Here is a 23,802-nt window from a genome sequence, read left to right on the forward strand (position 1 = left end):
TGTTGGACTTGCCCTATGCGCGCACACACACACACACACACACACACACACACACACACACACACACTCTCTTCCCCTGGTGGCATACAGTTACTCTGCTGCTGCCTGCGCACAGACACACTGCCCCTGCCTACACACACACACACACGTACGTACTGATGTGGCCCTGTGCTCCCCTGTCCAGTGATGCAGCTGGGAGCCACGTGGTGCTGGAGCAGGACAGGGGCAGGAAGAGAGTGAAATGGATGGGGGTGGGCAGTGCTGGGCTGCTCAGTCCTGCTGAGGGCTCCCCCTAGGTCTTACTGCCCCTGGCTCCTGTCAGTTTTGACAGGCAGCCAGGAGCAAATAAATATTAATTTACTAATTTTTTTAGGGACCTCATGGGCTGGATAGAATGGCCTGGTGGGCGGGATTTTGCCCATCCCTAGTGTACGCTGTTATGGGTAGCTTTTGTTTAGAGCAGAGCAAGCCATGTTTGGTCAGGCACCCCAAACTGATCACTTTTACTTTTTCTGCTGGCTTCAGCTGCAGCTGAGTTAAGTCTGTAGCACCACCACCCTGTGCTTGCAAGAGATGCAAAAGAATCAGAGTTAAATAAATAAACTGCCAATTAGCTTTTTGCTGGTTTCATGCCTCCGGCTTCCTAGGTTTCTCCCAGGCTTCACTTGCCCTCTAGCCTGTTACCTTACAGAGGCTTTGAGAGCCTGCAGAGCTTGTGCCAACAAACAGACTAACAAAAGAGAAGTCTTGCTCACAGCCCCTCCCTGCAGCTGTCAGACCTTGGCTAACCCTCGGGTCCAGACAGCCTTGCTCCCAGCCGGTGCAACCCCCAGAAACCACTTTCAGTGTCTTTTATTTCCACCCCTACTGATTCACCTGGCTGACTCTCCCTCATTCCTGGGTTAGCTCCCTTGTGGGGAGGCTCCCTGCATCCCTGGACCTGAGTCCTCAGCCTTTGATGGGTACCTCCAGCTCTGGGGTGGGTGTGGGGCCATTCAGGCTCCTCCACACCCATAGTAACAGGGCCAGGCCCTGTTAAAAACCTCCCATTTTGGTGTCCCAATCCAGGATCTTGAGAAAAAGTTGGCATTGCAATGTGTTCTCTCTGATCAGATATTGAACATAACCAGCCCCAGGACCAACTCCTGAGGTACTCCACTTGATACCGGCTCCCAGAAAGACATTGAGCCATTGATTACTACCCATTGAGCCTGACAGTCCAGCCAGCTTTCTATCCATCTAACAATCCATTCATCCAGTCCATACTTCCTCAGCTTGCTTGCAAGAATGCTGTAAGAGACCATAGCAAAAGCCTTGCTAAAGTCAAGGTATATCACATCCATTTTTTCCCCCACATCCACAGAGCCAGTCATCTTGTAATAGAAGGCAGTCAGGGTGGTCAGGCATGACTTGCCCTTGGTGAATCCATGCTGTCTGTTCCTGATCACTTTCTCCTCCAAGTGCTTAGAAATGGACTCCTTGAGGACCTGCTCCATGATTTATCCATGGACTGAGGTGAGGCTGATTGGTCTGTAGTTCCCTGGATATTCCTTCTTCATTTCCTTAAAGATGGGTACTATATTTGCCCTTTTCCAATCATCTAGGACCTCTCCTGATCACCACAAGTTTTCAAAGATAATGGCCAGCAGCTCTGCAATCACATCAGTCAATTCCCTCAGCACCCTCAGATGCATCATATCTGTACACATGGACTTGTACATGACGAGCTTTTCTAAATAGTGTTAGACCCCGACTCCATTGCAGCACCCAATGACTAGGGAGATGATGAGCCAATCACTCATGGATCCTGTTACTCATTAGCCAGAGCAAGCATGGAACAAACACCAGAACACTTTGCTCACAGCAGCTTTATTCAGAATGGAGAGCTTTGGGCAAGCTCCCTCACAGACACACAGTCCGTGAAACCAGGGGAGCAGCCCTGAACATGAGTTTTTACACATTTTATACACCTTGGTTCATACTTATTAACATTTACTCTGCCTATGTCCCTCCTTCAGTTCCACCCATTTCTCCTCCCATCTCAAGCTCTGCCTCTCTTTACTGTTTGCTTCATTAGCATGGTGTTGCCTATGCATTTTATTCATTTACATGCCTTTCTGCTAAGAGCGCATGCGTAAGACTTTGACCCTGGCTTCTTTCAGTCAATTGTGGTTTCTTCCTGGTTCTTCCTGGTTTCTTACTGACTTCAGCACCATCTCCAAGGTCCTGCTTCTGTTTTATCTCCTGACGATAGCTGGTGGGCTACATCTTGTTCTTTTTACACAAGGAATCATGCATCCTGCACACTATCCCATTGTTAGACAATGCTTGCTTAAGCATTTGCAAAGTTATTTTTAATATATCATTTTGCCTTGTGACCAGCAGCTCTTGCTAAACACAGATTAAAGCCTTGTTCCAGCTGCAGATCCAATGCTCCCCAAAATCCACATGTTATTGTTACCCTAACAAATAGTCCCTAACCTGTTCTTACACTACTGAGGGCTTCTCACTTCTCCTCAAACTGCTGCCAGGTGCAGGAGTCTGGGAGCTGAACTTGCCTGTGAAGACTGAGGTGAAAAGGTCATTCAGCATGTCAGCCTTTTCCTTATCATCTGTCACTAGGTTGCCTCCCCCATTAAGTAAGGGACCCACACTTTCCTTGACCTTCCTCTTGTTGCTGACATTCTTGTTACCCTTCATGTACCTTGCTAGTGGCATCTCCAATTGCACTTCAACATTCCTGATTTCATCCCTGCATGCCCGAGCAATATTCTTATATCCTCCCTAGTCATCTGCCCAAGCTTCCACTTCCTGTAAACTTCCTTTTTGTATTTAAGCCCACCGAAGAATTCTCTAAGCCTAACTGGTTGCCTGCCATATTTGCTATTCTTCCTGAACATTGTGATGGTTCATTCCTGCACTCTCAGTAAAGTTTCTTTAAAATACAACCAGCTCTCTTGGACTCCTTTCCCCCTCAGACTGGCCTCCCAAGATACCCTGCTCATCAGTTCCCTGAGGGAGTCAAAGTCTGCTTTTCTGAAGTCCAGGATTCATACTTTGCTGCTGTCCTTTCTTCCTTTTGTTAGGATCCTGAATTCAATCATCTCATGGTCACTGCTGCCCTAGTTGCCATCCACTTCTATATCCCCATCAATTCTTCCCTATTTGTGAGCAGCAGTCAAGAAAAGCACAGTACCTACAATGGTGTCTCCAACACTTGTACCAGGAAGTTGTCTCCAACGCTCTCTAAAAACTTTCTGGATTGCTTGCACACTGCTGTATTTCCTTCCCAGCAGATGTCAGGGTGATTGAAATCCCACATGAAAGGCAGGACTTGTGATCTGGAAAATTCTGCTAGTTGTCTGAAGAAAACCTCATCTGCGTTGTGGTTTGGAGTTAATTTTGGAGTTACTCTGACATTAGAAACAGACCATAATGTGGAGATTCAGCAGTTTTATTGGATTTTATTAAGACTCAGTCAAAAAACATAGCATATAGGTTTTTTTCTCAGAGGAAATACAGTAGTTGTATAATTGGAGTTCAGGATCTAGGAGAGCTGGCCCAGGGAAATTGAAACTATGGGCATTTTTACATGTGCACTGGGAGGTGTGGGGGGCACTTTCATTAGCAAGCCACACTAATAAAAAGCACCTGAGTGTCATGTGCATCAGGGCCCCTGCACTGAAAAATGGTGGTGGGGCATTTTGAACTAAAACTTATCGAATGAGCTTTAGTTCAAAGCGCCCCACTGCTATTTTTCAGCATGGGGATGCTGATATACACGACAGTGGAGCCTGTTGGAGTGCGGAAATTTCCATGCTCTAGCAGACTTGATTAATCTGCTAGATTAATCAATTAATCAAGTCTGCTCCGACATGCTGGATTTCCCTGTATAGGCGCCCCCCAAGTGCTTAATAGGGAACAATAAAACAATGCCTGAATGAGCAGTAGGAAGCCTATGGCAGTGATAGCTGCTTCACAGTAGGACTGTAGGCTGGAGCTCTGCAGGGGAGACGAGGCACTGCTATAGGTAGGCTGCTGTGTAGACCAGTTGGTAAGCCTAATTAGAGGGCATGTGTGGCCAACCCCATGGAGTCACCTGACTGGAAAGGGGCAAGGCCTGGGAGAGAGAGAAGCCAGGGCCAGATCCAGGGCAGGCAGTCTGGCCTGGGAGGCTGAAGAGGAAAGAACTCTGCATGAGATGACTTTTGCTGAGAGATGGACTGTGAGCATGCTATGCCTGGAGACAGTAAGTGAGGGCTAGCAGCAGACTGAGGCCCATGGCTCTATAGGAGTTTTGGTATATAGCCAGGAGTCTAGAGGTTAGTTATAGCCAGAGTGCTTATGTATTTCATTTTAGTTTTAACCAATGGTTTAGGTTTTTCGACAGTCAGGGGAAGGCAGAGATCCCAATAGTGCCTGAGGGCACTGGGCTGTCTTCAGCCCTGCCAGAAGACTGAAAATTGGAGAAAGTGGCTGAAGCTTAGCAAAGGTGAGAGCCAGACCAGGCCATGGGGAAGGGCAGAATCAGGGCCAAGGGCCCACAGCCTAGACAGGTGAGAATTAGGGCCAGGGCCCAGCAGTCCAGGAAGGGCAAAGACTGGGCCAGGGGACCCAGCCTGAGAAGGGTGGAGTCAGTGCTAGGAGCCCAGTACCAGAGAAGGGTGAGATTGGGGCTAGGGACCCAGCACAAAGGACACAGCGGGTAGAGATACTAATGACTGACAGGGCTGAGGCTGAGATAGCGGGACCCAAATCTGTGCACCAAGACTAGAGTCTTGCAGCCAGAGGAAAGGCGCAGAGGCTGAAAAGGCTGAGGGCCCAACAAGGAAGTGATCATATAGTAACTCTGGGAGGCATGGGCATGGTGTAAGGGGTGGTTGGAGCCACATAATAGCCCTTAAGAATACAGGTACCCCAGGGGGTGGGGGGAGGACAGGGGGAACACAGGCAAATCAGGACCCAGTTAGCCCAAGAAGGGCAGAACTGAAACCAATGGGGTTCAGGAGGGACCTGCTGCCAGCTAGAAGAACTGGGGCTCACCCTAGGACCCTTAGGCAGCCTCCCTTTCAATCAAACAAATGCATCAAGGCATGGCAGACACATGAGAAGGGGAGGGCACCCTAGAGCTGGAGCAGGGTAAGGGCTGCGTTGTTACCAGGGGGTGTCACAGCCACCTCTGGAACATGAACCTTGCTACAATCACTTTTTTTTTCTTCAAATTCTTGCTCATATCAACCACTGGTATTTTTTCTGGACCAGTTGTGCTTTCTCCCACATGTAACAAAAATGTAAATTAAAATGTAAAATAAGTATAAATTCAAATATATCCTCAGATAGTGAGCTTCAAAATGTATTTATTCCCATGAAAAATAGGAATATCTTGAGAAACTGTCTATGGATCATTCTGCATTTGCCTTGAGTAGTCATTTGAGAACATCTTTTCCCTCTTTTTCTTCATCTCATTATCCACATTCCTGGCTACTAATCCAGATCCACCATGCTGCATTAATCTTCATCCCCTACAAGAGATTCGGTTTCTACTGAACCAAAGCTTTCTCTTAAAGAAAAAAAAGTGTATGCTACTTGTGGTTGTACAAAAAATATTCTAAACTCATGGTGCTATCTTACTTCTATGGAGCAGCAGCCAGCACTAGCCAGACTTCTCCTGACGCTACAATGTAACACAATTTTAAAAACTATGAGTAAAATAGAGAGTGAAGCACAAGTTCCAATGTCTTAGCCATGTTGAGAACCAATGTGGTCCAGTGCACCAAGATCTGGATGGGGAATTGGGAGCCTGGAGCTATGTTCCTAAGGTTGCCAATGCATGTGACCTTGGGCAGTTATTTTGGCCCAGAACCTATTTTCTGATTATGCATTTAAGTCTCCCATATGCATTCACATAATTGCCATTGTTGTCACTTATGCACAGTGGTATTCTGCACACCCCATGCTAATCTACTGAGCATGAACAGCAGGCCACATTTGAGCTGTAGAGCAGCATAGGGAAAACAGAATTGCCCAGGCATACATAAGTCTAAGCTGCAAATATTAAACCAATAAACAAGTGAATAGGCATTCACTTTTGATTCAGGAAATGCAGCCACATGCCTGCAGTGACTCAAGCTAAAAGCCAGGGGGCACTACAGCATGGCTTTAGTATGTAGCCAACATGGGGTATGTATTTGCTTCCTCTTCCTGCTGCCCCCGAGGTCACTGGGATTTGCACCACAGTCACAGTAGCAAGACTCTGCAGGATTGCTCATCACTTCCTTTTCCTGCTTCCAGGTACCTTTTGGATTTGTAATTCACAGTCACAGCCAGCAGTAAGTTTAGCAAGTCAGGGCAGCTCCATAGTTGGGAGAGAGAAGTTTAGCCTCCCTCCCTGGCCCCAGACTCCAGCTGGGGTTTGCCTGGGTGGTATGGGGGCGGGCAGTGAGCCAGCCAGTGAGGCCAGTAAGCCACCCCTCACTGGTCTGGCTAGAGACCAGAGGGGCAGGGCCAGCCCTGTTCTCTGGAGCAGATAGCTCAGCCCAGCCCAACCCAGGGCTGCAAAATGCTGGGATGCTGGGGGACTCAGATTTAACTTGAACCAGGAAGGGGTCTGGGGCAGAAGTTGCATAAACCGCTTTGACCTAAATCAGTTAAGTCTGATGCTACATTCAACCAAGTTTATCTTAAACCAGTTTCAATCAGTTTTAAAATTGGTTTATGTGCACTGAACTTCTATTCTGTTAGAAGTTTTAACCAGTGTCTGATCACTTAAACCAGTTTATGTGTAACTTCTGTCCCTAGTGTTGAAGAGCACTCACTTGGCAGCCAGGAGGGGAAGACATATGGGGTAAGGAGGAAAAACAAGCCAGAGGGTGTGTGGCTCAGTGAGGTGACTGCTGCCCTGGAAGGGAAGGGGGCTCTGGGCTTTAGCCCACACCCACTCCTGATAAGACAGAAATATCCCACTACCGTTTATACTTTCATATAGTAAAAGTAAGGTGCAGTGGACCAGCTTCAATGGGAAGGTAGAAAAGTGCTTTGGACAATGGCTTGGGCCCCCTTCTGCAGCGCTACACAGTCATGGAGATGTAATAGTTGCATCATAGCAGCTTATTCTTGTCCTTTAATATTGACACAATTGTTACATCTGTCTATCACCTGAAGCAACTTGCTGGGTAAGGTTCTATTCTATAAAAGTTCATAGTATCTGGTCCTTCGTTTCATAACTGTAGGTCAGTTTTTCCATGTAATTTACATAGAAATTATAGCCACATAAAGATATGAGCAACCTTCACTTTCAATGCCTTATTTTCCTTTCTAGCAACAATTAGAGGAAAATAACACATGACCATGAGAGGAAATAACATGTGACAGCACTTGAGAAAGGGAAACTGGGGATTTTTTCTGTACAATATTTATCACCAACTTGGAGTCAAAAGATATAACTCCTAATGTGCATGTTCAGAAAAGCAGGTACTAAATGGAAATTGATGTAACCCAGAATCAGGGCTGAAATATGAGAAAAAACACATCTACCTTTATTCCCTATTAGCAAGCTCTTTTAATCTCAAACCTCATTTTTTGTTTTCAGTTCATAATGAAACTGTTTCCTAATGTCAGATTTTGCCTGCAAGGGTTTGTGGTCTGTTCTCATTACATTCTGTGGAAATAATTGTTAGAGAAGGGATTTTGGGAGGAAGATGGAAATGAAGTAGGCCTCAAAATTCACGTCAATCCAGATTTCAGGATTTTTATGATTCAAGGTCTGTTTTCTCTATTAGACTGACAGAGAATTCAAAATTTGTCAACGTGTTTTGATCCTGCATTTGCTCTGTACTGGGATGATGCATTTGGTAGGTGTTTCAGGGGAATAATAATGTATATATGTACTGAATGGTATCAGATACGAAATGTGACCTCAGAGAGGTCTAACTTTAATAGCCTCAGAGAGTTTCTGCCTTTCTGAAAAAACTAGAAGTATATTATATTTTGGTATTCCATTATCTAAATAAAACTTTCAGACTGACAGTCCCTTGCTAGGAAGAGACTTTTTGGCAGTTGCTAATGACCATAACATACGTAAGTAATTCTTTTTCTATTGAAGACTTGTGAAGAATTTTGAGTCAGCATTGTATTTTTTCCATCCCACAATATTTGGCAAATCCAATTCAGAAATCTCATCACTTTTTGTTTAAATAGTTCATTTGGAAATGCTTCACAAAGAAATCCTGAAATGATCTCTCGTAACCATTACTGCACTGAGTAACTTTACAGAGTTCAGTGTAAATGATTGTTTTTCAGAATGAGCTCAGTATAAAACAGCAGATGAAAGCCTTCTCAGCTGAGAGAGGAAGATGTCCCTTATCCTCACTGTTACTCCATCTTTTCTTTTTAGCAGTAACGTTCTTGTGACTTTTTTCCCTTTCATCATCTACCACCCAAAAAATTGTTGTTCAGTTTTAGCTATGCATGATTTTTCTCCTCATGATGAAGCTCTCTCTTCTCAGTCTCATAGGTCCACAGTTGTATGTGCAATGTTTTTTCTTTTTCTTTTTTTTTTGTTCCTTTCTGTCATAATTCGATTTCTACCTGGCTAATCACACACTGTGATACAGGGCATAGCTCATTATTTGGGTCAAGAAGTCACACAGAATTCAGTTCTTCATCCATCCTTTGTCATTTTTTGTCTAGTTCCATCTGTGTGTGCGCGTGTGTTTTAATCATTGTCATTAGTTTTAACCTCTACTTCCATACTGGGGATACTCCACTGTCCATATCTTTCCATTTGTCTAGGCTTCCATTTGTCTAGTATTGATTTCTTCCTTTCCCTTTCACGCAGCAGGATCCTGTTGTTGGATTCAGTAGATGCTCCAGTTAAGGTCTGATTTGCTATCACATCGCAATTTGAGTAGATGTCTGTATAAAGTGGATATAAAAATTCCACCACACTTTGGTAATGTTTTACACCAATTTTGCACTGTGGTAAATGACAATGTGTTGCAGGGCAACTACTCATATTATCATATTTTTAAATAAAAATTATGTTAAAATATTTTAATACAAGATCTAAGGTTTGCTGCTTAATACCTTAATGTTTCTGTGAGCTGCTGGATTTTTATTCTTTGGCTAGGCTGCCCTCTGCAGTAGTTCACCATAGTTATTAGCATTCACAATGCAAAGTAAACCTTCTCTGAATACTGTGCAGGAGAAGAAAACAAGGAGGGAATGGTGCTTGCAATAAACCACATATTTTCTCTCTAAAGCTCTGTCTTGCTATAGAGGAATCAGTTAATTTCATACCTCCTGGCTCTGGCACAGGTCACAGGGTTATTCCATGATCCAAGCATTGGCAATGCAATCCACATCGTGCTGGTCCGGCTTATTCTTCTTGAGGAGGAAGAGGTAAGATTTTGTTTCTCCCAGCTTTACAGTTAAGAAACTTGCACTGAGGGAAGACCTTGGCACGCTTTTTGGAGGAGGTGAGAAATGATGGCTTGGAAAAACCATGGCTTGTGTAAAAGTTATCATCCATTCGACTCCTGTATTAATCTGTTAATTTTGGTGTAGCTGTTTAAAGGCTAAATGCTGTGCTTTGTGGCACGTCACTTAGCTCACAGCTTCAGGTGCTGGTGTACAAACTCCTCAAAGTAAATTCAGATAATATGTCCAAATAATAGGCTGTTTTGGGGCGGGGGCGGGGAGAGAATCTCTTCAGTATCTTCAGATTTCTGGGCCACCTGATAAGGAGCAGAAATTCAAGTGTACAGGAATCACCTGCAGTCTAGTCACATAACCTTACCTGAGGCCATGAGTGGATCCAGGATTTACTCAAGGAGGGTGCAGCACACTGCCCCTCAGGCCATGGGGAGATGGAAGCAAGGTGTTGCTGGATCTCCTAAGCCAGGAGCTCCTGGGCCATCAGAAGACACTTGAGAGCTGGGCAGAAAGCAAGCATGTGAAGGCAAGACCCACCTCTTTGCTTGCCTCCTTCTGCTGTCCCTAGCTGACCTGCATGTGGGGGATTCCCTAGAGCCACTCCTGTGCTGCTCCAGCCAGGGGATGTGGGGAATGGTTGCATAGTGAGCTGGATTTGGCCATAACAGAGGCAATGGTGGCAGTGAATGGGTTCCTTCTTCCAGCACCTATTCCCTCTCCACCCCTCCCCTCCAAGTATCCAGTGCTGGCCAGGAGCAAGCACTAGAAGAAAGATCCTGTGTGCTGATGTAGCTGTCCATGGACAAGCCCAGCTCCCGACATAGCCACTCCCCACAGACCTCAGTTGGAGTAGGGCAGGGGTGGCTCTGGGGCTTCCTCCATGTCTGCATCAGCCAGGAACAGCGACAGCAGGGACATGTTCTTTCTTCCAGTGCTATGTCCTGTCCAGTGGGGGACATGGGTAGGATAGTGAGAGCGAGCAAGTGCAGGAAGAGGAAACTGCCCACTGCTACTGCTGTCCCCTGCTGAACCTGGTACTCCACCTTGAAAGAGTTTATTTTGCTTTACTACTTTGTTTATTCATCTTATGTTGATTTTATGCAGTTATAAGATGAGGAAGAAACCTCTTCTATGACTGCTCTTCATTTTTTGGAGAAATTTCTAACACATGGTATGAAGGAAATGTATCCTTACATGTTAAAAATGTTACCTGATCATGAGCTTGTTCCTGACACATCAGGAGTGACAAACGTAAGCATCAAATTGGCAGCAAATTAATCTACATCTTCTCTGTGTCAAGATGAATACTCACTTCCAAGGAGAAAATAAAATGTCATTTCTGAAAAAAAGCAATTGATAATTTAGTTTTATGAAAGCCACTTGCAAAAAAAATGCTAATTTCTTCTTTTGATTTTTGTTATCCCCCCTTTCATTTCACTAGTTGCAAAAATGACAAAGTTTCAGCTTAATGTTCAGGCTGTTAGACAAATAGCTGTCATTGCTTCTAATGATGGTTTTTGCTTCCGGCAAAAGCATAATCAGCTACATTTCAGTGACTTCAGTGAGCTTCATAATTAACATTGCTGCTGTGCTTTGGCAAATGCATAATATTTTCTTTCTTTTTCCTTTAGCAAGGTTTGAAAATTGTTCATCATGCAGATAAGACATTAGCCAGCTTCTGTAAATGGCAGAAGAGCATCAACCCTAAAAGTGATGTCAACCCTATACACCATGATGTGGCCGTCCTTATAACTAGGTACATCCACAAACCTAGAGACAAGCTGCCAAATATTATTTTACATCTTTTCTTTCAGATAATATCTTTATAGGCTACTATCCTCCTTTTATTCACACTGCAAGCTATCCTATAAAGTATAAGACCCAATAAAGATGCACCATTTCTTAATGACAATGTTAGTATAAAAATTGCTTTACACTAATATATCACACTTTGTAGCAGATGAGATGTATGATGTGTTATAGATTAATAAATGTTGTCAAGGTTGGAAAGTGCTAAAATTGCCCTTCTATGCATTTTTAAAGGATGGCTACATCTCAAAATACACGTAATTCTTCATACATGTACATGGGCTTTTTGTTAGAGATGGACCATTGGCTAGGGAACTGATCTATGAAGCCTCAGTGTCCCCAGAGATCAATAATTTTGAGAGGCATAAAACTCTAGTTCTCCAGTTTAGGTCTTTCTCTCTCAATGAACGCTATGTTCATAGTAACTTTTTTTGAACCAACTGCATGGCTGGGATAGACAGGCAAGTTTTCAGGCACTGTAATACGTTGAGGTCCCAGGGATGGCCATGATGCCTCTGCCTGCCTCAGGCTCAGCTGCAGCCCTTCCCTCGAATCTTGCCCACCACCTTGCTCTTAATGAAGATTATAAAAGGGAGGCTGCCTGTGGGCTCTACACGAGCCCAAGCCTGTGTTGATCCTCACTGGGCCTCTCCTGGGTCCCCTCAGTCTAGTGCCCCCAGGCTAGCAGGCCCTCTCAGCCTGTCTGTACTCCTGCCGCGCACCGGTCACCTTAAGGGCTCCTTGCATGGCTTCTTACCTTCCCTACACCATGCCCTAAGCCTTACGGGTGTTCACTCTATTATGCTGTCTATTCATACACTTGCCCCCCTCGGGCCTTTGGACCCCCCTGGTACCTTACACCATCTCCTCCTGGTCTCTCTAGTCCTGTGTGGTGCCCCTTCTCTAGGCTCCTGAACCCCTGCTCCTGCATGCAGCCCTTCCCTGGGCACCAGGACCCTCTGTGGGCTCAAAATAAAACAAAGGCTGCTTGCCTGTAAAAACTCAGTCCTTCTCTGCCCAGGGGGCTTGCCTCTGCTCCCAAGCCTGTGGAGTTGTTTCTAAGTTGCACTCTTTTCAGGAACCCTGCTGCCCAGAGCTCCTCACTTTGTGGCTGCCAAGGAGAGACCCCCAAGTGGCTCAGGCTCTGAACTTATATAGCTCCAGCCTGAGCTCTCTTCCCGTTAGGTGAGCCCCTCATCAGCTCCCTGCACCACCTGCAAGCAGCCTCACAAGCTGCTTGCTCCCTTAAAGGAGGAGGCATAGCCCTGTGCCCTGCTACAGCACCTCAGGGCACTTCCTCAGGCATTAGTACCCAGCCATGCCGTTCAATTAAAGATATCACCCACCGGAATCATTGCTTCTCAGATATTTCCTGGACCATCATGGCAACAAAATCACCTCAACACTACCGAATACTATGATTATGTTCTTTCCTTCCGGGAAAAATGCCAGCCCAGCCCAGTGTACAGATGAGCAGCCCTATAATTGCAGAACCCTATGATTCCTCAGAATAGATGGATATTTTGTTGCTAGGACCATGTAATTCATTTTCAGCCTCTCAAGTTACATGGTTGTAGATATAAAAAAAAATCTCAATGGTGTCTTTTGAATTGCATTTCATAGTGGGAGGCATCATCCATTATGTTCATTTCAAGGCATAAACAGTGCACACCATCTAATTCCAGTTGCCTTTAAAGTTCAGTAAATATTCATCCCAGTGAACTTGTGCCTGAAGGACTGAGTTGCTCTTTGTGTCTGCTGAATATCCATGGGTGCTTGTATGTATGAGGAGGGGGGTTAGTTCCCCGACATTGAAAATGGTGGGATTGTAATTGGTGGGTTTTTAATTGTGAAAAAAATGTTTTCATTTAAGGGCTTCCATCACTATTATCGAACAGTGATGACCCACCAGCAGCTCAGCTCACCACCCTGCCCCCCCTCCTTCCCCTTGGCCATGGGCAAGCTCTGCCGAAAAAAAACCTTCCAAAAGAACAGCAAGGGGCCAGATCATTTTTTTTTCTCATGGAGCCTGCCCACTTCTCCCACCGCTGGGAAGAGAGCTGCCATCAACCCGAGATGTGGAGGGGCCCGCTCCATGGGGCCACCTGGGTAGGGTGGTAGCTACATAGGTACTGCCCCAGCTCAGAGGCAGCACCTGCTGGATCCAGCTCTTCCCTGAGCCTGTGTGAGGAACAGCGCCTGGGGGTGCCACTGCCATGAAGGGAAGGACTGGACCGCCCCCCCCCCCACAGCTCAGGGGCTGCTGGTAGCTTGCCCCCAGCCATGCAGGCAGGCTCCTTGAGGGGAAGAAAAAAAAAAAGGATTGGGACCCTCATCACTTTAATTTGTTTTTTCTCATTCAGCCCCTGAGTGCAGTGTGGGGGGAGGTCCTTCCCTCCATGGTGGCAGCAACCCTCAGGGCTGCCTGGGCAGAGTGCTGGTGTGCGGGTGCTGCCCCAGCTCACAGGCAACATCTGACCCAATCCAATGGTGCATGGGGTGCTGGAAGCCCGGGCCTGCTCGGGGAAGTTCAGGCTTGATGGGCTTCCAGCACCTCATGCACTGTTCCTGCCACCTTCCTGCGGCCTGGGACTGCCTAGGAACAGGCTGGCTTGCCCCTGGGGCAAAGCAGAAAGGTGGCAGGAGGGTGACTAGGTTTGCTGGCAGCTGAAGAAGGTGGCAGGGACAGTGTATGGGATGCTGGAAGCCCGTCAAGCCTGAGCTTCCCTGAGCATGCCTGAGCTTCCAGCGCCCTGTGCACCATCCCCATCACTTTCTCTGGCTTCCAGCACAGCCAACTGCCCTCCTGCCACCTTCCCGCACTGCCCCAAGGCAAGCCAGCCCAGTCTGTTCCTGGGGCAGCACAGGGAGGCAGCAGGAGCTGTGAGACATGTACACTTGACTGATTTTTTTAAATTTGACTAGATCAAACTAAAATACATCAGAGGTCTAAGATGCCACATTCAAAGAAATTTTGTCACGAAAAAATCATGCACGTTTACATGGTGATGCCATTACATTAGACAAATAGCAATTTCTCATCACTTTTTGTCACATATACATGGCCTCATGATCACATGTACAAGCGCCCCATAAGATTATGGTTACCTCTGATTTATTGCTGAAAAATCAACATTTTTTTCAGAATCTATGAAGATATAAAAAAAAAAATTCTTAGCCAGTTATTGATGAGTAATCACTAGTTGAGCTGAGTTGCTTGCTTTCTATTTGTTGAAGAAGTCCTATTATATTGTTTTGGTTAAATGAGTGCACAAGCCCTAATAGCACACATTCTCACCTGTGACTTTAACATTGTTTGTGTAATTACTTATGCATATAGCTTTGAAACTTGTTTTTCTTTCCATTTCTCCCTCCCTTCATATAGCAAACATTTGCTATGTTACGCTTTCTTTTGTATTATGGCAGCACCTACCAATTTCAACCAAGGTCAGCCAAGGTTGTGTTAGATGCTGGACTAACAAATAGTACATAAGAATTTGATACTTAAGAATTTAAAGAAAGAAGACAAACAGTGTGATAAAAAAGTATTCTTTTTCTCTTGTATGTAGATCAAGAACTGAGGTACAGAGGGATTAAATCACTTGCAAGAACATACTCTGGACTCTTTTAAGAAACATTTGGACACCTGTCTTGCTGGGATCCTTTGACCCTAGCTGACTTCCGGCCTCTGGGCAGGGGGCTGGACTCAATGATCTTCCAAGGTCCCTTCCAGCCTTAATGTCTATGAAATCTATGATTTACCTTACACAGGAAATATGTGGCAAAGAGAACACAGCTCCATTTCATTGCCTTATCTATATGACCACCCTTTCTCTTTTGAACAGATACATTCTGAGACCATCATGCATTTCTTATTGATATTTAGCAGACAGATCAGCTTTGACCCTGCAAACTCAATAGGTCTGTTCACATGTCTAAAGGTAAATATTTGCATGTATATTTGCAGGGTCAGAACCTTATCCTGTCATACAAAATAAAGTATCCTTGTCCTTTTAAGATCAATGCTTTTCCCTTTGTCCAGAGGATGAGTTGTTTTTCCCCCAATAAAAGCAAATTCAAAGCCAAATGCATTTGATCCTTTGTTTGTTTGTTTGTTGGATAAACAGGACTCTCTGGTTTGTGACCTGTATAACAATAGTGCTAGTAATGGTTAGTGTAAGTTGTTCAAAAGTAATTTAATTAACAGTGATTTGTGACATTATTTGCAAGTTTTCATTTTGTGTGTTAATAACACATTGCATACTTTAATGTCCTTATAATTTAGTATCAAATCACCACATACAATCTTATTGTTGGTGAATTCATTAAAAAAATAAAACATTCTTTTCAGATTAGGGGTACACCAATAGAGATTTTGGGGGCCAAAACCAATAGACAATTTTTAAGGAAGCATATCACCAATACCAATCCAATTTCCAATACAGCTGTGTGCAGCAGGTAAGTCCATTGTGGTGGAAGGGGAGGAGGAAGGGAAGAGGCATGGGGGGGCAGATCAACGCCCCCATGGTGAGGGAGGGGGCAGGGGCAGGCACTGCCCAGCTGGAACGGGGCACAGGATGGAGCCACCTATTGTAAAGGGGGGGGCAGCCCCTGCCACTGTGTGCACCCTGGGAGGACATGCGGGATGGGGGGCGTGCCCTCAGATCGGGGCGGGGCGGACGGGTTGCAGCTGCGGACTGGAGCCCGAGCTGTGCTGGGCTGTTCTTGTTGGGAGCTGGTCTCTGGGCCAGGGCTACAGAGAGGGCTGCAGCCACCCCAAATTTTGCTGTAGCCCTGCTTCCAGTGCTGATGCCTGCTTGGCGCAGCCCTGGCTCTTCCCAGTGCATGGGTAGAGGCGAGGTATTGAGCCAGGGCTGTGCCGGGTGGGTGGTGGTGGTGCTGGGATTCAGGCTACAGCAAAATTTGGGGTGGCTACAGCCTCCTCCACAGTCCCTGCCCTGAGCCCAGCCCCCACTGAGAAGAGCCTGGCATAGCCCCAGCTCTGTCCCATAGCTGTAGCCCACCTGCCCTGCCCGGCCCCACGCAGATGTGAGGGGCACCCCCCACTCCTGGGGTGCGCGGAGCAGCGGGAGCCGCCATCCTTCCCCTGACAAGCCAGGGCTTCATCCTGCGACTCACTCTGTCCTGGCTGGGCAGCACCTGCCCCAGTCCCTCTGTCACCATGGGGGGCATTGATCTGACCCCCCATGTCTCTTCCCTCTCTCTTCCCCTTCCACCACAACTTATTTACCAGATGCATGTAGCTCTCCATGCTGCTGGGCTCTGCTCCTTGATTCCTGAGTACTGTGCTGCAGCTGCATGCACACATGAGCATTTATTGGCCAAATTATTGGCCACATCAGGCTATTTCTGATATAGCCAATTTTCTTTATATTGATACCAGTCTGATATCGGACCAAAGTATCAGTGCACCTTTATTTCCGATTGATGTGGAGTGAAAAAATTTTGTTTTTCCTCACTGAAATGAAAATCCCAAACTATTTCATTTCAGGTTGACCAAATGAAATGGTTCTACTAGAAACAAACTGTTAATCTTAGAGCGGTTGGCAAAAAGTCATGGATGGCAAAAAGGCAAGATTCTGGAGGACTGGAGGTGGGCTAGCATAGTACCTATCTTCAGAAAGGAAGATCTGGGGGATTATAGGCCAGTCATCCTGACTTTACTACCTAGGAAGTTACTGGAATAAATTACAAAAAACAGTTAATTTGTAAGCGGCTGGAGGAGGAAGGAATTATCACTAGGACCCAACATAGATTTCCTGAAACAAATCATGCCAAATTAACCTGATTTCCTTTTTTGACAGGGCCTTAAATTTGGATTAGGTGAATGCAATGGGAATAATATACTTGGACTTCAATAGGGTTTTGATAGATGACATTCTCATAAGTAAATTAGAGAAATGTGGGCTGAGGAGCAGAGATTCAAATAATTCAAGGCAAAATCACTGTTAGGTGGATAAATAACTGGTTGAATAAATGCAAGCAGAAAATAATTCTAAATGCATGAATGTCAGAATGGCAGGATGTTTCAACTGGGGTTTCATAGGGATCTGTTCTGGGTCCAGTGGCATTTAACATTTTTATTATTGATATAGATGCAGGGATAGAGAGCTTTCACATCAAGTTTGCAGATGATACAAAACTAGAAGGACTTGCCGTCTTCTGATACAAGTAGAATTCTAAGGGATCTTGACTATTGGGCACAAGACAAAAGTATGAAGTCCAGGAAAAACAAAGATGCAGACAAATTGGAAAAGGTTCAGCAGAGAGCAACAAAAAATATTAGAGGTCTCAGAAACTTATGAGAAAAGGTGGGAAGAACTGGGGTTATTTAGTCTGGAGAACAGAAGTTTAAGGAGGGATCTGAGAACAGTCTTCAAATACCTGAAGGGTAGTTATAGAGAAGATGGTGCTAAACAGTTCTCTGTGGCTGCAGGGGACAGGACAAGGAGTGATGATCTTAAATTACAGCAAGGGAAATTTAGGTTGAATATTAGAAAGAACTCTCTCACTTTGGGGGTGGTTAGACGTTGGAACAGGCGATCTAGAACAACTGGGAGATTTTAAGAATGGGTTAGACCAACACTGGGCTGGAATATTGTAGAAAGGGTTAATCCTGCCTTGAGCAGGGGGTTGGATTAGGTGACCTCTTGAGAGTCCCTTCCAGCCCTGTTTTTCAATGATTTGATGAAATATGAAGTGCTCCACATAGGGAAGAAAAACAAATGCCCAAATACAGACTGGAAGATGATTGGTTAGCAGTAGCATTGCTGAGAGAAACACAGGTCGCTTTGGCAGGATTTAATTTTAATTTTTTAATAATTTTGACAGCTAAAATCAATGTTTATTTTTAAAGATTTATTTTGATTTGTATCAATTTAAATGTCCAGGATTGCATGAAATTAAGGGTGTAGGGGTGTGTGCGGACACACACAGACACATGCCCACAAATATGCTCACTTCTTCCTCCAGCCCAGCACACAACCTGCGCAGGGGAAGTTACTGTGCTGCCAGACTGTCAGTTTGCTGTCCAGTTCCTGTAGAAAGAGTCACTGAACTCAGAGCCCGCTTTCCGTTGTCCCATGGTGCTTGCTGCCCCCTGGCATCCTGCCTCACTCCCCAGCAAGGAAACCTCTGGCTGCTGGAACCACATCTGCCCCTTGCAGCCAGGAGCTTATTCTGCCTGTATCAGCTCCTGCTTGAGTTTGCAAGGGAGGGCCTGGCTGGCTAGCACCCTGAGGGGGCGGGGGCAGGGATGTACACACACACGCGTGCGCGCACGCGCGCGCACACGCACGCACACACACACACACACACACACACACACACACACACCTCCCTCCACCTGCAGCCACTGCTCAGTGAAAGCCCTCCCAGGCACTGCAGCAGCAACCTATTCTTACATCCCCTTTCTATAAATGTTGATTATTAACAACGGAAATATTTTTTCATCTGTCTGCGAGTGTGAGGTAAAAATTGACTCCTGCCAAGCCTAGATACAGGGGATTTTGGTGCATGACAGAGTTAACTAAAGCCAGCAATGCAATGTTGTTGCCAAAAAAAGCAAGAGCACTTTGGGCTGCATTAACAACAGGAACATAGTATGTAAAACATGGAAGGTTATTGTACCACTCTACTACTTCGGCCTCAGCTAGAGTATTACGTGCAGCTGGACTAGCTGATCCTTGAGTCCCTTCCAACCCTACAATTCTAATTTCATTTTCACTTTTTTAAAATGGCCTTGAAATATCACTTCCAAAGGACAATTTGGAATATTTAATTTAAGGGCATGTTGAAAAAAAGCATTTTAAGATATAGAAAAAGATTTTTCTGGAACATTTTTCCTGCCTGAAACCATTAGCTGAACTCAAGCCAAATTAGTGAATAGCTTTGTTGCCCTGGAACAGCATTTTCCAGGAATTAAATTATTTTTGTGAAAAAACTGGCAGCATTCTTACCACATAATAAAAACAATGTGAAACATTAGATTAAAAGCAAAAGACTCAATGAGCCTATGTAGACCCCTGACTGAAACAACTATTTGGCAAAAAGGCAATTTTTAGCTCAACAAGACCATCAGGCAAAGGGAAACAATTTCTAATTGACACAGAATAAAAAAAAAAGGCGATCAGCAAGTCCAAAAAATAAAAATAAGAATGGGAACAAAGGCAGGCATCACAAAATGCTTCATAATGTATCTGCTCAAATGAACAGGCTTTATAAATTAACTTCCCATTATTGAGCTGGGACCTCCTCTAGTGTTCCTTTTGAGAGGATGTTCCAGAGTTGAGGAGCTAAGATCAAGAGTGATTCCTCTTCCCCTCAGTTGGTCTAATACAAGAAATCACTTCTACCAAAGAACCTTGTCTGCCCATGTCCTTAGACAAACACGACTACAACCAACTACCCTTCCCCTCCCCACCCAAAGCCAAATCCTATTGAACCTAGGGGTGAAAAGGGACCTCCCACAGTCAGCTGCAGAGCCTTTGTCCACGTAACGCATTACCTAGATACACCGCAGGAAATGGCAGCAAAAATCGCCATTTCGCTAGATACCATACTGAGGCACGGGTTGAGAGACACATTTTAGTAACTTCTGAGTCACTATAATAGCTTTTCCAACCCAGAGTAAAAATAGATTTTTTTTAATATATGCTCTTATACTGGTTTAAAGAGATGAAAACAGAATAACTAAGCCTTTTGATTACAGGGTTTACTGGCTTCAGAACTCAGTTGTTTGATGCTAGCAATGGAGCAGCAATCCTGCCCTGCTGGCTGAGAAAACAAAGGAGAGACCGGAATAGGCTTTAGAAGCCTGCAAGGCCTTTTAGCCATGTTCTGTAGATTATTGCTTCCTCTAAAATAGCACATCAGTTGCTAACCATCTGTAGGCCCCTTGCAATGACTTAATGAGATGAGATGATATACTCGGTTTACTTTAAAAAGTAGTATGAGACCAGGCAAGCAAAGACCTGGGGAAAAATTTAAGTAGAAACTTGAAACTGAACTGAAATGGAAGTAGTTTTAGGATTTGTGCTATTTATTCAGTTAATCTAGTAAAATACCTTGGTTAATGTTAAAAGATTCTCCCTGTGATCTTTACCAGGCATGAGCCTCTCAGACTTCAAGTAATCAACATGAATGTCTCTACTATACAGAATGCTATCATAGGCAGGAGTTTTAAAGGTTTTTCCACATGTGGGTGCAGTTTACATGGAGCAGGGGATCTTAGCTGCTATAACAGTTAGTATTTCAGATGAATAGGTGTGAAACCCCTCAACATCTATAACGTTCAGTTGCCATGTTTTCCTGCCTTTCAAAAAAGCACTTTTACCACTTGCTTTTATGATAAGATATTGTCCTAAGACGACAGAGGAACACTATTGTCTTCACTATATAGTGTCCTGTTCCATAGACAGGAAAGAAGACAATGACACCCTGACAGTTATACTGTCCTCCTCTTCCTTTGATGTAATTCTACCCGAGCATTGAGCTATCACCTCCTAGATATTTACAAGTCAGCCTCCTGATCCTAGTTGGGCAGATGACAAGTAGTGGCTATACTGCTCCCTTCCTGTTTCCTCCCCCCTACTTGTATAATCCCAGTGGGAAAACAAAACTGTCTACTGCACTCCATGTAACTACTAAAGAAATGCCTTTTCTTCACCACATTCATTTGCTTCTCTTTTGTATCCCCATCTTTTCCATTTAGTCTGAGTTCTCAGGATGAAAGGCTTTTAGGACTTGCATCGTCTCTCTTTGTTTCTATAAAGCTCAGCAGAAATGGGCCCTTGTCCCAGTTAGAGTATTTAGGCACTATCACAATATAAGTATTTCCTGGTGAATGGCAGCCGTAAGTACGGTATGCCAGTATAAATGCTAGGTGTACCACCCTTTGCCTAAAATTCTCACTAACATTAATGTAGTATGAGTTTACCACCTGGCATAAGCAAGACAAAACACTTTTTATACTCTCTAAACTGTGAGTCTTTACTGGTTTTGCAGGAAGGACATTTGTGCTGGCATGAATCGTCCCTGTGAAACCTTGGGTTTGTCTCATCTGTCTGGTATGTGTCAGCCTCACCGGAGCTGTAATATTAATGAAGATTCTGGATTGCCCTTGGCATTCACTATTGCACATGAACTTGGACACAGGTATAGTGGAACATAAAAAGCATTTCCCTCCTAAATATGTTTGGTATTCTGTATATTCTGGGATAGACATTTCTGGAGAAAAAGAATGGTTGAAAAGTCTTGACTTAAGATATCTGTAAAGGCTCATTAGTGACATTTCCTTTGAAACATATCTCTCTTTATAGTATTGCCTCACCTTAGAGCCTCACACTACAGGGATGACTTGAGGATCAGGCCCTCAGTGAGCTTAATCCTTATTGCTTAACTTGCTTCAGGTGCTTTGGGCAAATTGCAGCCTCCATCTACATCTGTCATTTATATGCAAAAGCAATAAAACATGTAAGCACAATGTTTATGACTTGGAAGGAATCTGGGTGCAATATGGCTTCTGGGTAAAATTCAAGAAACTCTTGGTTTGAATATCTGGAGCTCTGGTGGATAGGTAATTCTCCCAATCTGGGTTGAGTTCCCATTCCCAGGTAGATCAGGCTGGGACATCCCTGGCACAAGATCGGGCCAGGGCTGGGGAGTCAGTCCTGCATGACGGTGGTCCTGGGGAGGGGAACTCAGCCTAGCTGGGCTGACTCCCCATCCCCCGCACTAGATCGGGCCGGGGCAGGGCTGAGGGATCTTGGGCTGATCTAGCGCCAGGGATGGAAAGACAGCCCAGCTGGGATGACTTCCTGTCCCTGGCCAGATCTTGCACTGGGAATGGGAAGATAGCCCAGCTGGACTGACTTCCCATCCCCAGCGCTATGGTCAAAACGTTTTGACTTTCGAAACGTTTCGACTAGCCTCATTTTGTTTCAAAGCTATTTTAAAGCCCTGTGTTTCATTTAAACTTTGCTGTTTCAACCTCAAAATGAGTCGAAACAATGTTGAAATGAAACAGCCAGCGAAATTTTGCACAGCCCTATAATATATAGTTTACTCTGGATTTTACATAAGTGAGGAAATACAACTGTCCTCTAAGGTAGGGGTGTCAAACATGCAGCCTGAGAGCTGGATCCAGGCTGCAGAGCTGCTCTACCTGGCCGCTGGGCTATCGGCAGTCTATTGGAAGTGGGAGGTATGCCCAGGGAAGTGGTCTGCCATAGAACCTGGGACTCTTGGGCCCTGGGGAACATGGCCATCAGCTGCAGGAGGGCAAGCGAGGGCTGGTACAAACTTGATCACCCTCTAGCCACTCTGCCCATCACCACCAAAGCAGTCCTACCTCCTTGGCTGATGGTCGTGCTGCTGCCACATGCCAGCACTGGAGCTGAAGCTGGAACTGTTATTGCCATGTGCCCCATGAGCTGCTGCCATGACACAAGGAATGTTGCAGCAGTTGTGCTCTGGCTCTAGTTCTGGCATGGGGCATGCAGCATGCAGTATGCTTTGGGAGCCAGGGCTGCTAACACCATCGCTGCCATGTGCACGGGGTTGCAGCTGGAGCTGCTACTGCCAGAGCCACCTTGTGCCTGGGGCTGGAACTGGCCCACAAATAGTCCCATGGTCAGGACCTGGTGACTTTGACACCCCCTGGCATAAGGAGCTCAATCATGTTTATCAGATCTGCCAGAGCAAAAAATCAGTAATTCCATTCCATAAGGAATTTCAGTATTTTAACCTGTGTTTTTGTCCCAAATTGAGATCAAATTGGAGATACAGTTTTTTCCATGGAAAGTGGATTCAGAAATGCCTGATATTTAACTTCCTCATTTTTGTAGTTAAACTATATTTTGATATTCTTGAGGTCATTTTTTTAAACTATTTTTTGAACAGATCTGATTTTTTTGATACTGTAAAGCTTTAGAAAGTATTTCTCTATTGTAGGACACAGCCTCATAGAGCACAATTATATGGTCTCTCCAGTGAGCCTGCATTGCATCATGGGAAATGTAATTTAGCTAGGGATACCAGCCTATATGAGAAAATAGGAACTTCAGGTATCTGGATAATAATTCCCATGAGACAACATACCACAACAGGGAAATGCAGTTTAAAGTTAGATAGACTCAAAGTAATATATTTAATGTCAGGTCTACTACTTAAAATACTCGATTCTTACCTTATTTTTATTTTTTTGTAGGTGAGAAATCAAAATAAAATATTTTCTGTTAAAATTGTTTTTTTTATTCTGAAAAATTCCAGACTGGCTGTACCCTCTATCCCAGAAGTGCTCAGCATCCAACCAGCAGGCCACCTGTTGCCCATGGAGCCATTGCATCTGGCCCTAGATCCATAAATTTGGCAGTGGGAGGGCAGTGATCATTAACATGGCCATTTTCCCCATGGCCAAATTCCCAAACCCCATGTCCCATGTGGCAGCTGCATCCCCTTTCCCCCTCATGGGGCCAGGCTATGCCCCTTTCCCCTCTTGTGGTTGGATCAGGGCCAGACCACAACCCCACCATGCCCAGT

General features: G+C 45.0%; 1 protein-coding gene across 3 annotated transcripts in view; it reads left to right on the top strand.

Moving 5' to 3' along the window:
* Nucleotides 1-23,802, top strand: part of ADAMTS12 (ADAM metallopeptidase with thrombospondin type 1 motif 12) — a 474,912-nt gene that overhangs the window by 251,238 nt on the left and 199,872 nt on the right. For all 3 annotated transcript variants that reach the window (XR_002097463.1, XM_019517990.1, XM_019517991.1), the window contains exons 5-7: nt 9,316-9,399; nt 11,064-11,188; nt 21,268-21,417. Coding sequence is in view for 2 of the 3 variants with exons in the window: in XM_019517990.1 (XP_019373535.1) it covers nt 9,316-9,399; nt 11,064-11,188; nt 21,268-21,417 (359 nt within the window). In the remaining variant the exon portion in view is untranslated. The remainder of the gene's footprint in view (nt 1-9,315; nt 9,400-11,063; nt 11,189-21,267; nt 21,418-23,802) is intronic.

Source organism: Gavialis gangeticus, unplaced genomic scaffold (assembly GCF_001723915.1).
Source record: "Gavialis gangeticus isolate Ggan-Ray unplaced genomic scaffold, GavGan_comp1, whole genome shotgun sequence".
Taxonomy (NCBI): Eukaryota; Metazoa; Chordata; order Crocodylia; family Gavialidae; genus Gavialis; species Gavialis gangeticus.